Source organism: Etheostoma cragini, chromosome 20 (genome assembly GCF_013103735.1).
Source record: "Etheostoma cragini isolate CJK2018 chromosome 20, CSU_Ecrag_1.0, whole genome shotgun sequence".
Classification (NCBI taxonomy): domain Eukaryota; kingdom Metazoa; phylum Chordata; class Actinopteri; order Perciformes; family Percidae; genus Etheostoma; species Etheostoma cragini.
Window position 1 is genome coordinate 5,309,044 of NC_048426.1, and position 16,343 is coordinate 5,325,386.

Here is a 16,343-nt window from a genome sequence, read left to right on the forward strand (position 1 = left end):
AAAAATATAGAATACTGTCAACCTTGTCTTTTAAGATGGGTCTTGCCAGACTGATAACATAACATTTTCAATACAATGAGTCTGGATTCATGATGACTTTCTCTGCTTGTAAACCTCCTATCCAACTGAAACAGAACGACAAGGTTTTTAGAAAAAATGCATTTGAGTTAAAAAAAAGACAGCTAGACTGGACCCACTCTGCCGGTGATTTGAGTTTGCCCTGAAGCTTGGTCTGGAAACCTGCTTCAGGTCAAAATTTCAGTTCACACCAATCACAACTTGGCCTATCTACCAGGCAAGGTATTGACGGGTCTAACACAATGACAGAAGTCCTGTCAACTATGCCCGTTGGTCACGCCTCTTGTGCAGAGAAAATACAGAATTCTCAAATCTACGGAGCTTGGCTTGGTCTGCTGACAGCCAGACTAAAATACAACAGTATGTGCAACTAAACGCCATGAAGCGGACTAAGTCGTCAGTTAGTTAAATACTCTACAGTTTTAAAGAAGAATACAATTAATTTTTCTACACAAAAACACAAAAAAAAGCAATTACACTTTGTTCAAAATCCCTCTTTACAACCGAGCACCTGGACAGTGGATATCTGGTCTCTCAGGGCATTCAGAGCACGATCAGTACTGTACAGGTCGATCCGTCAGAGTTGACTCAGCTAGCGTACAAAACCGTGGCCGGGCAACTGGAAAAACTAGCAGGCACAGCTGGACGTGCAGCACGAGAGCATCATGTCTGTAGTGCGTAGAGAAGACGCTAGGAGAAGAGGGTTAAGCAGCACTCAGCCGGTACCACGATGTCACCACTTTCTCCGGGTGAGCCATCGTATCCTTCCACTGCTCCACTGCTTCTGGGACAGCGCTGTCGAATCCCAGCTCCACCTGCCACAAACATTGGAAAGGCAATGATTCCTCAGCTTGTTGCACTTCATCTTCAATTATCTCCATATCTTCCAATCTCAGCATTGAAGAAAGAAAAAATAGCACAATCCTCCTCTTAGAAAAGTTCAATTCGGAAGCAATAAAACACGTGAGTGCCTGTTGTCGGTCCCCGATCTGTGCGGCCTGCACGATCCGTCATGTGCAAGATGTTCGCATAGGTGCAGATCATAATGCTTTTTACACCGGCCCTGTGCTCCGTTGTATGTAACCGTTACACTTCCTTGAAAGGTTTTCACAACACCCCACCAACTTTATTACCGTACAAAGCGACAATAAAGGAAATGGAGCGGTCTGCGTTAGATAAATATCCTCCATTCTGTTGTGTTTTTTGCCCCCCAAACGTAATTTTCTCTACAATAGCATATAGCATACAAAAGGTAATATAACAAAGGCTGGCCCTTTAAATAGACTACACAAAACATTGGCTATTTATAAAATGATAAAGGCAAAACTTTAGTTGTGCATTACATCAAAAAAATTGAACAACGACGGATGCTAATTATAGCCTAGAGAGGACAAGCTGACATTCAGTGAACTGTAGGCCAGGCTACAAGTCTACCATGCAACACAACATAACACGATAATTGGATATACTGTACGTTTTTGTTTATTACCATAAATTCTCCGGTGAATATTTTCGATTCAGTGACTCAAGCTTACTTACAATTATCTATCTATATGTTCTTCATATGACAATTTTCTTATCTTCTTTTTTTGAAGGCAAGGTAATTTCCGGTCTAACAGTTATCTGTGTTTCACGTGACGGAGATTTGTCACAAGGTACGGCTCACGGGCGAGTCCATTTTACAAACAGACACCTTGCGCATGACGGATCGTGCAGGCAGCACAGATTGGTCACCGACACCTGAGCCGTCGCATCAGACGCCGCGGGGCGCGACGAAGCATCGTGGGGAGCGGTCTGGGAGAGCCGTATGAATGCAACCCCACACCCAAACTCCTTTCCAGGACTTTAAGTACAGCACCTTTAAGTATATCACTGCAAGTCACTAGTGGAAAACAGTCTTTTAATTTTCTTTATGTATGTATGTCCACAAGGAACTGAATCTGAATCACAGATAAATCTTTTAATTGTTTCATCACAAAAGAAAATCAAGGCAAACAGTGTGCCAATATCCTGTAACAGTGGCCACTGTTATGTAGAGTTATGTAACTCTCTTTAAGGCTGATCATTTTACTTCTTTTCAATATATATTAACATTAAGGATGAAGCCAATACTTGGTGCAGTTATAGACCTTTTTCACGATGACATGTTGCGCTGTCATAGTAGGGAAAGCACATGTGTTTTCAAAACCGTTAATAATGGCTGCATTCCACTTAGGAGAGGCCCGGGGTTGTGCTTGCTGACTCACTGAAATAGCTTTTACTGGGACACTTGATGGAATTGAGCCATCGTTGAGGTTATCAATTTCATCTGTGCTTTTCCTACTATGACGAGTCAAAATGTCTGCTATGCAAAAAGTCCATTGAAAACCTTAAAATCCTTAAATCCTTCAATTTAATTGCCAGGAAGTATTTTAGTTCGCTTCAGAAGTACTTTATCAATTCCGAGTTGTAAAAGCTTCTGAAACTATTTAAGATAATAAGATACATTTGGGTGCGTTAGCAGCTCCTTATTGTAGAATGAAAAATGGCATATGAAGTATTAATTTCCCTAAGAAATGTTTACAAGTTAGATAAATGAGTAAAAAAGACAACCTTAAATTTCAGATTTATAGGCTGATTTATTTATTTTACATATAAATTAAGACTCTTAAGCCAACACGGACGCAAAGTCCTTTAAGTACTTGAAATCTCAAATGGAAAATTGAACTTCTTCATTGCCCTGACAACTTGGAAACCATCATATCAGCGGTGTCAGCCCACTCTCAGTGAGGCATACACTGGGAAATATTCCATCCAACAATCAATAATAAATATTAGCAACAAACAAATAACAACAGGTTTAGGACATTAAAAGAAAAGTGAGAATTATTTCTTCAACTCACCTGTCCGAAGCACTGTTTCCTCCTGACCGAGCTCCGGCTGTACAGTTTGACTGACAGCGAGCAGGCGTGGTCAAACGGAGCCAGGAGGAAGTGAAAAGTCTCTGTCCACTTACACTGACCCCCCGACGCCTTCAGGACACAAGTCTTCTTCTTCATCACCACCCGTCCCAACTGGTTCATCTCCACTTTGACAAAAAACGCTTCAGAAGGAAAACAACAACACGGTTAATCACATGAGTCACACAGGTTTTTGGTTACCCATCATTCCACTGAAGACCATTTCCAGTGGCAGTACCTTGGGTGAGGGGTGAGGAGGATGCTGGGAGGTTTTGGGCGGCGAGGACCTGGAGCTGGATGCGTCCGTTGACTGGCTGAAAGCAGGTGGCGAGATGCAGCTCAGAGTGGCACACCTGAAAGAGAAATACTCAATTTTTCTTAATCTACGCATTTAATAGGGACATTTAGATTGTGTTTAAATTAAGACACTTTTTGTCTTTTCATAATACAAAATAAATAAAAAACACTCAAAAATACATCTCATTTTGGTGTTATTTGTGCGAAAATAACAAAATACAAATGTTACAAGATTATAAAGTATGGTCCCAAAAGTAACCTGCACTACCCGGTTACCTAGAGATGAATGAAGAGCATGTTTTTCGTATCTTATCTCAGACCCCAAGCATAAACTAGACATCTACTGATAATACAAGGAAACTATGAGGAACATTATGAACATATGAGTCATTTAATAAGTTTATTTCCCTTTGGTACATAGGAAGCAGGGCCATGTTCTCTGCAGGGTTTTTGTAATATATATTTTTTTTAATAAACAGACTTTTAAATGAACACTGAGCACTAAAGACATCACCAGCATTAAATAGTCATGTTGTCTTCCAACTGGCATCATCAAGGTTATAGCATCTAAAGCCTTTCAGAGTTTGACCTTTTGTCGCAGTTCTTTCAGAATAATCAGTGTAATTGTCAAGCCAGCTGCAGAGCTTCAACAGTTCAACCTTTAATTATTGGCCAAAAAGATGTAGTTCCAAAAACAAAAGCCAGAAGACTGACAAAAGTGCATAAATAGTGTACATTTTGGCATTAAACCAGCAGTTTGATGCGCCTAATATATGGTATTTTGACCTTTAAATACATCACTCCATAAGGAGAGCCAAAACAAGAACAAAGTGCTTTCCTCCATTTGTTTGAAACATTACATTTGACTTTAAGTGGTTGATAATAACAGTACGGTCATTACTTACGATGGCAATGGTTCCATTCTTGAAAATCACAAGTAAAAACTTCACCATGACTCAAGTGCTTTAGTGTTGTTTAGAGACATTATACAGAGCAGAATCCTCCTGACGTTGTTTTGAGCCAGCATTGAGGATTTTGCTTATGAATCCCAATGACTTTGGTCTTCCCCTGACTTTCTTCCAAAGCCACCAGAAGTTTGACATCTGTGGCTTTCACTGAACTAAGTCAACAAAAATGGGATGGGCTACCATCAAATTTGGCAGAGACATTCATGTTCCCTTCAGGGTGAATTGTTGTAACTTTGGTGATCACCTGATATTTTCTCTAGCTGAATCATCAGGTGAACAAATACCTGACAAACATGTTAAACAGTACCTGCTAAACATGGCTGATTTCATTGATGGATACAAAAAACAAAAAGCAATCCCGGCGATAACGTGTAAAGTGTAACCATTTATTTCCATTACGTTCCCCAACCGGACATTTGCATTTAGTTCAAAGCACTACTGTGACTAACGGTGGGTGTCCACACGTGCATTGTTTTCAAGGATGGGATCGTGCCGCTGCCCAGCATTGCAACCTGATGGGTTTGCAAGCAGTTGCAGCAGGTGGAGGGATTCAGGGGGTGGGTATGGCGCAGTGGATTCGACACATGCCTTTGGTGTGGGAGATCTGAGTTTGATTCCCACTGCGATACATCAACCAATGAGCATGGCACTTAACCCCTAGAGTACCACCTCTGACATGTATAGCAATTACACTTTGCTTTGGATAAAAATGTCAGTTAAATGACATATGATGTTTCTCTTCACTGACCACCGTCAGGCAAAGAAAATTATACCCACCTCCATCGCGATGGCTGCAGCTGATTGGACGAACAGGTCAGAATACAATCTAGTTCTTAACAAAAATAGTTTTAAGCGAGAAAAAGGCCATGCAGTTTCTGAATCTGTCTTCGTTTCAAATAGACAAAGGTCCCTTTAAAAGATTTTGGTCAGCTTTTGAGCTTTTTGTTGAGTCATTAGCATAAAGTTGGCTGGATTCAACTTTATGAATGAAATGAATGGGAGGCGGGGAAATACGCTGACAATGGACACACACCATCAGTGCAGTCTGACAGAGCCTCTGGTGTCTTGTTGCATGATTCAGACTGCCAGTTCCTCCGTTTCTTTTTTTAAAATGTTGCTGATACATTTCTTGTAGGATACTTCCACTAGTTTAGCTGTCGTGGCTCTAAAGGAGCCTCTACTGACTGTCTGACTGTGATTTGTGCCTTTTGTGGCCACGAGATAAGGTAAAATCCCTCCCTAAACGCTCTGAGAACCTAATGACGATTCACTCTCTGATCCAGTAAGTGCAGAAACAGTTCACATTTTACTGTCACTGGCCAGACATGCATCCATTTATCCACAAAACCACACTCTGCTGTTCAGATGGTTTGAGGTTTGAATCACTTTCCATGTCTTACATTTCCAGAATCTGCACTCTTCTCTTCAATAAAAGCCTGTTTCCAAATTCCCCTCAATAATGAATCCCCTTTTTCTTTTTCCTGTGATTATGCAACAACATAAAATCTGCCTTAGAGCCAAGAGAACGGTACATGCCAATGGGTTACAATACATCACGGGGACAGTTTTATGAGGCATACGCAGTGTTTTGTTCTTACTGTGCACATACAAAGGGGTGATAAAAGACAGCAGCCAAGAGAGGAAACGGTGGAGAAGAAGTAATAAAAGGTCTGGGATATTCCCACACTTTTTCCTCTCGGCCACAACAGCTGGAGAGCAGGTAGGACCCTATCAGCTGAGCCTCTGACTTTCCCGCTAGTGCCACCATTACAGTTGACGTGGCGATTTTGGTCAAATACAACAACAGCAATTCAATGGGTCGTCATTAATTTTTGTAGAGACATTCATGAGCCACTCAGGATGAATTGTAATAACTTTGCGTATCATCTGACTTTTCACCTAGCTCCATCACTATGTCAAAACCTTAGTTTGTCCCTTACTTTGGTTCATGACCAAATACCTGCACAACTACTGACCTTCCCATCAGCCTCCGTTGTAATTTGTCATATTTTCGGATGCGACCACGCTAAACTCAAATTGCAAACATAATACATTGAACGTTAACATGTTATGTGCGCATTTGTGTAAAGTCTAAAACCAAATCCCTTCTTCGAGTTGCTCTGGTTTGAGATAATAATTATTTCATTACTGTAAATCCTGTAAATGTTCTCAAACAGTGTTACCATTTGAAGAACCAGTGACAGACAATATAAAGCGGACACCAGCGTTAAGACCAAAAACAGACTTTACTGCCACAGGCTTGACCCAGAACATGTCAAGCGCAGTGGAAGAATCCTGTGTTCAGATCCTTTACTTTAGTGAAAATACTAATACCACAAAGTAAAAATACTCTGTTAAAAGTAAAAGTCCTGAATTGAAAATGTTACTTAAGTAAAAGTATGCAATGTATATGTATTTAAGAAAAATGTACTTAAAGTATTAAAAGTAAAAGTACTCAATGCAGAAAAATCCTCACATTTTAGAAACTGGTAACAAAAAAAGCATTGAAAGAATGAAAAAGAGCCTCAAAAGTGTCACAAAAAAGTGTTCAGTGTTTTTGTCTTATCGTTTCAGCTTGGGTAGTTTAATTTATAATAATACATTGCATTTCATAAACTAGCTATATGTGTTTTGGGTGCAACATTCCTAATGTGTAAAGTAACTAAAGTAAGGTACAAGTACCTCCAATTTATACTTATACCATGTGTTGTCCTCCTGGGTCAAAAAGATTAATACTTACTTTATTTTTTTACCCTTTTTTCAACATTTGACATTTTCCAAGCATTATTTTATTTTATTTGTATTTCACTGAGCCCACCATACTACCACAAGTGTTACAATAGTTTTTAGAATCCATGGCTAATAATCCTTGTTTGTATAGAATTATACCTAATATTTGAGTTAACAAAGCAGAACTTATGAATTATTTTGATTAATCTTTAAGATCAGAGGAACGCATGTTGAGTGGATGAGTTTTGTCAGCATACTGATTTGAAACCACTTCAATTTTCACCTGAAATTCCTTGAACATGATTAAATGTATTTGCAAAGAGCATTGCATAGAATCCATCCTGTTTTGTGGTAAAAAGGTTAAAAAGGCCATGTTTCTGATAAAGACATTTTTAAAAGGGGTCAAATTTGACCCGAGGACAACAGGGGGGTTAAGTACACTACTTGAGTAAATGTACTCCGTCACTGGTCAAGTGTCAACACTCACAGAGGATTTGGACGGGAAGTTGAGCTCCAGCCAGTGCTCTGTCTCCTGAGGACCAAGTTGCCGTAGGGACAGGACGCACTCCGCCATCGTCCGTTTCTTGGGGACGTGTGTCTGCAGGCGCAGCACCAAAGCACTGCATCGCAACTGCTGGAGACGCAGCGCAAACACAAAGGTCTCCATGAAGGATACATCCTGAAGAGACGAAGCACACAGTAAAATCAGCTGCTTTTTCTCATTCAGTAAAATAAATCAATCTAATGCAAAGTATCCGTATAATAACTGAAATAACAACCCTGCAAAGAAAAACTTAACTTCGTAGCACTGAGAAAGAAAAAGGTGTAACTAGTCAGACTGTGTCTTTAGACAAGGATGAAATTGTCAAATGAAAAAGTCAAATGTTAAAAAACTGTCTTTTCATCTTCTCCTAAAGTCGATTAAAGCCAGGATTCAATTTGTTCCCATAAAAATAACACGTCAGGTTTTAGACAGCGGCTTTCACCATTACCTGACGGCAATCCTTAATCGAGCTCTTGAACTGTATTGGTTTGGGAATGGTGATGATCCCTTTAAATCCAATCTTTTGTTGCTCCACTCCAACCGGACCGACGTTGAGGTCCGAACACTGATAACAAATGAGGGAAAAAACATTATACTCAAGGAAGGTCAACTATTAATATGCTACAGTGCTCTTAAGCAAACAGGTTTGTGACAAACTGCTTTACTTAGAAGAAAAGAACATAAATATAACAAGAGAATCAACACATGTTACATCGACACTGTGTGTGTGCAAGTATTCTTTGGTTTTAACAGGCTGCTTTAATGGTTGAGGTACTCTTGAAACCATTTCTTTAAGCATGATTTGTTTAATTTGTGCTCCAGGAAAGACTCCATTCTGGACATAGTGTCACACAAGGGTATTTGTGCAACCCCAGTGCCCTACTTAACCCAAACGCCTCAATGGATAGTTCAAGTGCCGGACTGATGTAATCTTGGAACAAAGATGAACCCTAAAAAAACCAAAACCCCAATCTTGGGTGGAAAAGAGGTGCCCCATTTTCCTTTTTGCCCTTGTTCATTGAGGAATAAGTGCACAGCTCTGCAATAAAGTCTTCACAAATAAAATATAAAAGCTTGAATGCATATACACACTGTCACTGTAGGTGTTGCCTTTTGCACACACATATCACTGTGTTTCAGCATCGACAGTTCTGTCTCTTGAAAAAAAGAAACCTTTATTCTCCTGAGTGTCCGAGACAAAGTTAATAGAGCACTGAGAGAGAGCTCACTGAGACTTGTGCTTTGGACACACAGAGGGTCTATTGAGAAAGGCTGTAGAAGAGCACAATGGAGCTTTTTGAGTTCTCATCCCCCCCCCTTTCCTCACAGCATGTAACCTTACCTGAACCACAGTGATCCACACCTGCTCCAGAGCCTCCTGGTAGTTCACTCGGACGCACACCTTCCCCAACTCGCGCTCATCCCCCGACAGCGTGATGGAGTCTGTAACATCAGCAGCACGACAGGAACAATGTGAATGATTAACGATGCGATTGGTTTTATTGTTATAATGTCGACATGAGCCTAAAGTGTAGCCATATTATTAAGTCTTGTATGAGTGTTAAAAGCTGATATAAATGGAAATGTACATGCTTTTGCGGCAAATATAATATAATCATTTCAGCTTTCTGGATTTCCTCATTTATTTCAGTTCTTGTTTACGCATACAAGTAAAGTTTAGATGCGTTACACAGTTAAACAAGTTCTCAATATGTATGCTATTTTGGGCAAGAATATGACCTCTTCTCCTCTTGTCATCACCTTATTTGTCTATTTCATAATCTTTCTTTTCAGTTCTAAGAAAGCAAACTTTCAATAAAACTGCTGATAGCTTTCCAGAGCTCCATGTGATTCTGCTTATGATAACATGAAAAGCAGCCTTATTGTTAATTGTTCCGTAGTATATAAAGTAAAAGAGATGGTCATATGTCCAGGCAATGAAAAACTTACAGAACTTTTCTAACATAGCTTGCAACTGAAAGAATTGAATACAAATAAGGTGTCTCTAATTATAAGAAAGCTGCATCTCTTCTTGGAAAAATACAGTCTTTACATAAGAAGGCTTATCTCTGAAGCTCAATGGCGGACCGGAGTGAAAACATTTGCAGGTGATTACTGTGTCTGCCCTTTCATGACTACACAATGCAGAGCGATTTTAATCAGACTTAATAGAAAGTCTGAAAGGTAAAGTGTTTGTAGACTCAGACAAATCTGTAAGTTACCCAGGCTGCTTTCAATGGAGCCAATCATGGAGGACGTGCTGCTGGGGACGCTGGAGACGGAGTCAAAGCGCTGCAGGTGGACCCAAACACAGACACGGAGACAGTTGGGATGGCATGAAACCTAAAATTGTATTATTTTACAAGAGTCTACAGCCACACGAGCAGCTTTGTGAGGCTGTACTCAGGTAGCTACATGAGTAAATGCTAATGATGTTTAGCTAATGTTCATTATGTCTATCTTAGTTTAGCATGCTAATTCACACTAAACACAAAGAGACGAGGCTGATGAGAATGTCCTTTGTTTTTCAGGTGTGTAGTTATCAACAAAACTATTGAAATAAATTTAAATTTAAGTCAAAGATATTACAGTTTGTCCTCTGGGGACCATGAATGTCTGGACCAAATTGAATGGAAATCTATCCAATAATTGCTGAGACATTTCACTCAAAACCACAAATGTCAATCTCCTTGTGGCGCAAGAGGAAAAGTCAGCGGGTCACCAAGGTCTTTGGGATTTGTCCTCCGGGGACAATGAAGGTCTTTACCAGATGTCATGCCAATCCGTCCAATAGTTGTTGAAGTATTTTGGACCAAAGTGGGGGTAACGATCAATATTGCCGTCCCTAAAAATCCCTCAATATCCTCTCATTTCCACCTCAAATTTGCCATAATGTTGAAAACTCAGTCTCTCACTGGTTCCTTTCTTTAATCACGTTTCATTCTGGAAACCCGGGTTCATTTCTCTACGGTCTGATTTATTGCCAAAGTACTGTGTCTTTCATGCTATCATTACGTACTACTGTTTACTCAGCATTTGGGCTAAATGAACTGTAACTGTACACTCACTGCATGTTGCTCTTGAAATGAGCGTGTTGTGTTAGCGTCGCTCTGAAGTGTGCACCCTCAATGAGATATTGTAATTTGTATCTAGGTTTTGGGCGAGACGTTAGATTAATTGTTTGTAACGGAGCTGTGAAGTGGCACACTGCACCACATCCTGTATAGAACAAAGAAATCCACCCCAACACACTGATCCTTTTACTTGTTGTAATACTGATTAAAAAGCACTTTGTCCAAGACAATCATACATACAACAGCTGAATCATACGAAGCCAACAGAGATACGTTCAGGGACAGCCGCTAAACTGGAGGAATGAGCGCTTAACCTGAAATTAATCTCTAGTGACCTTATCATCACTTTGATATTTCCAATACCTTTCAAATCAATTTTTTGAATGACTCAAAAGTGGCATTATTTACTTTTTTATAATAAATACATGATCTCTTGGGGCTTTTTTGAACTTTATGTTGGACTTTTTAAAGACTTAAAGAAGTTATTTAAAGCCCCAATTAAATATTTAAATGGAAAGCACACTGTTATAAAAGAGATTTTAATCTGAGGCACTTCTCCTTTTTAAATAAAGTTACATATAACATTCAGTGTAATTGATGTATTATAGAAAACACTACTATATATAGCGCTCTTTATACAGTATTTATACAGTATATATTTTAGCTAAGCTAACTGGCTGCAGCGTCATATTTAGCGACCAGAGTTTTGGCTGGAAAGTGAATGAGCGTACTTCTTATCTGGACTTAAATGTTTTTTTTTCCATTTATGTACTGTATTCCCTTTTTCCCTATGCAACTTTTTTTTTTTTTGTAGAAATGATTTCAAAACTTCTAAATATATAGTGGCTGATCTCAAACGTGTCAATAAAAGCTATAATTAGCTTTGTTTTCAAGTCTTTGTGATGAAATGACTCCCATAACTTTCTCCTTTAGGTCAAATACCAGCTGAGGCTGGTCTGCAATGTTCCACGATGCTGCTGAGAACTGTGGAAACTAAAACACTATATTTAGTCTTGGTTGACACAGGGTGAGAAACACTGTGTGACTACAGATTAGATAGAGAACAGTCCCACCTGCATATGAGGGCTGGACAGATCCAACATGGAGGTGCTCTGTCGCTGCTCCCCGCCCAGCTTCAGAGTCCAACCTGGACGCAAAACATCAATCCACATTCATCGTCTGTACTGTAGGTCTCCGTCATTAAATCAGGGATACCTGTCTTATTCCTTTATTTAAAACACTTTAAATTCTGTTTTTTTTGTGGTTTATTTTATGAATCAAAACTGTTGAATAGGTTTCTATTCTAAAAAGAAGTATATAATGGTGACTATGCGTATGGCCTATGCAGAGACCAACTTAATCATTTGATTTTTAGCATCTCAAACATATAGCAAACAAGTTCCTGCTTCAGGAAACTCTTTAAAACTTAAAAAGAAAGTTGGCAAACTTGTGATGTGTAATATACAGATGAGTGATTTCGGATTAGCATACAATCACAAATTTTATGTCAAATATTGTCACGATTTTGGGTTTTATACAGTACATTTCTGTTATTATAATTCAATTCAATTTTATTTATAGTATCAATTTATAACAAGAGTTATCTCGAGACACTTTACAGATAGAGCAGCTCTAGACCACACTCTGTAATTTACAAGGACCCAACAGTTGTAGTAGTTCCCTTGAGAGCAAGCAACAAAGGCGAGGAAAAACTCCCTTTTAGGAAGAAACCTGGAACAGACCCAGGCTCTAGATAGGCGGTGTCTGATGACAGGTGGGGTTAAAATGAAGAGTGGCAATAACAGTCACAAAAAATAGTAGTGTGTCACACACATTTTTTTCATCTTGCTACACTCTGGTGCCCAGCTACGTCCTGCTGTGCCTTGTAATGCCCACAGTGCCCTGCTATGCCATGAACTAATACAAAGAACTGCTACAAACTACTATTTTTTCCACTTTTTTTATTTCCACTCTTCGTTCTAATCCCAACCGGCCCGTCAGACACCGCCTACCAAGATCCTGGGTCTGTCCGAGGTTTCTGCCAAAAAGGAAGTTTTTCCTCGCCACTCTCGGGCTGTTGCTTGCTCTAGAGGAAACTACTAGAACTGTTGGGTCCTTGTAAATTCTGGAGTGTGGTCTAGACCTACCCTATCTGTAAAGTGTCTCGAGATAACTCTTGTTATGTACTGTACTGTAAAATTGAATTGAATTGAATTTTTGCTTTTTAAAACCATTTGGATTTTACTTAAAGAGAAGCATGGATGACGTTTTTGGATGCGTCTGCTACCTGGACTCTGGGGACTGGAGTCTCTGTTCTTCTGTGTGTCTCGGCGGGGGGATCCCGAGGAGATGTACTCAGGCCACTGGCCCTGATGGAAGCTGGCCTCTGGGTTGGGGGTAAATTGACTGGAGCCCAGCAGCTCTGCTTTCCTCTCTGCATACCTGCATCGGGCTGAACCTGCAGACAAGCAAGCAGGGCCTCAGGTCAGCATGTTTTCACTTGACTACATGTAGTCTTTTCAGCCGTCAACGGAAAAGACTATTGATTTAGAATCAGGATATCCTGGTTCTTGTGTAGTCACATGTCAGGTTGTACCTCAGTGACCTCTGAGCTGATTTTAATGACCCATGAGGCATTTGGGCAGCTGACTCTGTGAAGCGGGTGGATTCAAATGTGTCAGTGACCCTAACCTTTACCTAATTATGGCAATGTGTTATTCCACCCTAGTTCTTCAGACCTGACCTAATGTACCAGGGAGACCAGATGAGAATGGTGGTCTGACTCCCCAGTGTGAAATACCAAACCTCTTCCTACATACGTTGCAAAACACTTTGCTGCACCATGTTAAACTGCAGTAATCCTTATTGTACAGTAAATTAAATGTTTTAATGTCAAGTTCTAAAAAGCAAAAGTTCCGATGTGAATGAGCTGATCATAAGCCTCATGGGGGCGCTGTTGAAGTGAAAATATGTCGAACAAACGTAATTTTGCATAATCACACTTGTCACAATAACTAAATTCAGGTAGAAAAATCCTCTAGACAGAAATTAGGCTTCAGAAAGGCTGTTTCCCACACTTAAGTAGTAAGTATCTACAGTGTCAGTATTGCTCTAGCAGTGGAGGACCAAATGTTAGCTCAGGCCTGTACTGGATGCCGAGTGTATCTGCATTAACTGACATGAAAGACAGTTTGCTTTCCATTCTATATAAGCACACAGAGTTATCTTTAGAAACGTCATAAATCATTTGAATATTCTGTGATTTTCTTATCTAAATCCCCAGGGAAACAAAGAGAAAACATATGATGATAACAGCCATTTTCAGCCGTTTGATTGGCCAGATATGGGCCAATATTTCATCTGGTACTTGACATGAACCCAAAGCTGGTCTGACTGACCACCTTAAGGTCCCAACCCTCAAAATGTAACCAATTCTGGCAGCTACAAAGGGCTTTATGAAGTAGAAAGAAACAAAAGGTTCAATGTAATTTCTGAAATATAAAGTCTGGAGTTAAATGTCATGTAATATGTGGATATCATGTGGTTGTGATGATGGCACTGACACTGTTTACATACCCAACCTTTAAGTCAACACAAACACTAGGGCAGGTTTCTACAGCATTGCTCATCACAGTTCATGTACTGTATATGATGGTGAGATTCTGTCAATAAGTGTATTCCCTAAAGACATGAAAGCATCTTTTAATGCAAGCAAAAGGAGGAACTGCGTTTTTTTCAGTTGGTACATACTCTGCGGCCCAGACTGTAAATTGGGATAGCGGGAGCCTCTGGGTTGGACGTAGGAGGCCTTGAAGGTGGGCAGGACAAACGGCACCTCCCTGCCATCCGGGGGCAGCTTGGACAGGAGGTAGTCTTCTGTGACCCCCCTTCTGCCTTCATCCGGCTCCCATCCCGAGGCCGCTGCTTTCTTAGGAGGCATCTTCAGTGCGATCACTTGAAAGCAAAGGAAATCACACAGTAAGAATCAAAATCCTCTGTCTGAGCCGTCTCGTGTGCAGCGGTGCAGGGTGCCAGTTTACCTTGGGTCTCCTGCTCCTTCCCCTTCTTCCTAAGGAAGTTTTTGCAGCAGTCTTTGAGGCACTCCATGGCTGCAACTAGAAATATTCCAGTGATGAGAGAAGACGTGGAGGTTAGAGTTGTTTACACAGTAAACAGGGATAGTAGCCAGATTAACACATGTCTGGGGATCTAATCAGGAGTTATCGAAATGTGTGCCATTAATCTGGAAAAGGCATTCTTATTTATAATCCCAAACTTTCTGATAGTGTCCCTAAATATTGATGTTTTTCGTAATCCCAAATTTTGTTTTAGTGTGTTGTTATTACACACATTACACGCCTGAATTACACAGAGTGTAAATTGTAATTTCATTTTCATTTCCTTTCACTTCATATTTATTATACAGGAAAGTCAAAAAGTAACATTACTTTATAATACAAATGGGCCTGACTCAGTTCAAGAACTGGTTTTCAGCAGGTTCCTGTTCTCCAGAAACCCAAAACCTACATACAGCACGTCGATACAGACATTTGTACAGTACAATTTCCCCTTGTGGGATTAATAAAGTATACATTATTATTATTATTATTATTATTATTAATATTATTATTGAATCAACAAAGGGTTGCACACAATTTGTCTAATTAATCCCAATTTCTGTTGTAGTGCAGCCTGATTATCACAATTTGCATAGTGTCCAAAATTGTGTTGGCATCATCTCACAGATTTAAACTAGTTCCAAAAATATTGTTTTAACATTAGTTGTTATGATCCCAAATCTGAAATTCCACCCAAATGTGGTATAGGACACACCAAAATGTTGTCTTGGATATGATCCCAGATTTTGCAATAGAGCTCCACCATTACAAGACTTTGCTATGGATTTGTTTGCAGATGTATTCCTCAAATGTGTTCTAAATATTTAGGAGAGCACCTTAAAAATGTGCTGTTGAAAATGTGACAGACTTTCCCAAATCATTTTATTTCCTCACAAGTACACTGGCAACAACAGGGTTTGAACTCCAAGGACATGATCTAATGTGAATATGTTTTATTCAACCCCCCCCCAAAGTTTGTGATTGGATATGCAAATAATGCCTCCAAATCCTCCAAATCTGGTGTAGTGACCACAGCGTTTGTTGATAGTTATAATCCCATTGTTATAGTCCCTTAAAATCCCCAAACTAGACTGCAGAGCCAATCACTGGCTGTAACACCCAGATTTGTCATAGTGCTCTCCAATCCTTAATTTAAGTCATGGCTGGGAGGACATTTTGGGGTTCTAGTAAAAACGTTGTCTTTGTTATGCAGTTCGGACATGTGGTTGGGGAAGACAAGATGACAAACACTCAGCTGCAAACTAAAAATGCAAAAGTATTAATTATTTCTTTTCCCTGTACACCTGTTAGCCATCAAACGCTGCTCTGTGCTGCGGGCATATGGAGGAATTTAAGTCCCTCGCGTCCCAATTTACACAAAATAGCAATTAATCAACTATGACTTCAAATTCCAAAGCCAATAAAAGAACTGGACACTTACGCATGCGATGATTTCACTGAAGAAGGATGAAGTTTGTACATCCGACGGCGCAGGTCCCTCTCACGGTAAGACTGGAGAGAAATGCCGGAGAACTCAGGTTTATGGTGCGCTTCAGTTCCAGTTCCTCCCCCTCCTCCCCCCCCCTCTCTCTCCC

The 16,343-nt window shown here is 40.0% G+C and overlaps 1 protein-coding gene across 2 annotated transcripts; it reads right to left on the minus strand.

The window, feature by feature from the left end:
- Positions 1-503: 503 nt before the first annotated feature.
- Positions 504-16,329, minus strand: LOC117936208 (tandem C2 domains nuclear protein). Of its 2 annotated transcripts, none has more exons than XM_034859064.1 (12): positions 16,190-16,329; positions 14,671-14,745; positions 14,381-14,584; positions 12,918-13,088; positions 11,704-11,777; positions 9,779-9,848; positions 8,899-8,999; positions 8,005-8,121; positions 7,500-7,691; positions 3,256-3,370; positions 2,961-3,160; positions 504-893 (listed from the first exon to the last, which is right to left on the minus strand). In XM_034859064.1, exons 1-12 carry the CDS (start codon positions 16,191-16,193, stop codon positions 783-785), a joined length of 1,434 nt encoding a protein of 477 aa, XP_034714955.1. In that variant the 5' UTR covers positions 16,194-16,329; the 3' UTR covers positions 504-782. The 2 variants fall into 2 exon arrangements, with proteins under 2 accessions (XP_034714955.1, XP_034714956.1); XM_034859065.1 differs by having other exon boundaries at positions 14,671-14,739; positions 16,190-16,304.
- Between the last annotated feature and the right edge of the window lie 14 nt (positions 16,330-16,343).

What these genes read in the sequence shown, in the direction of transcription:
- LOC117936208 (XM_034859064.1), bottom strand. An exon ending in TGTGGATCACTGTGGTTCAG is followed by an intron (nt 8,122 to 8,898) that starts GTAAGGTTACAT and finishes ATTTGTTATCAG; the next exon opens with TGTTCGGACCTCAACGTCGG. An exon ending in ACTTCCCGTCCAAATCCTCT is followed by an intron (nt 3,371 to 7,499) that starts GTGAGTGTTGAC and finishes TTTCTCTTTCAG; the next exon opens with GTGTGCCACTCTGAGCTGCA.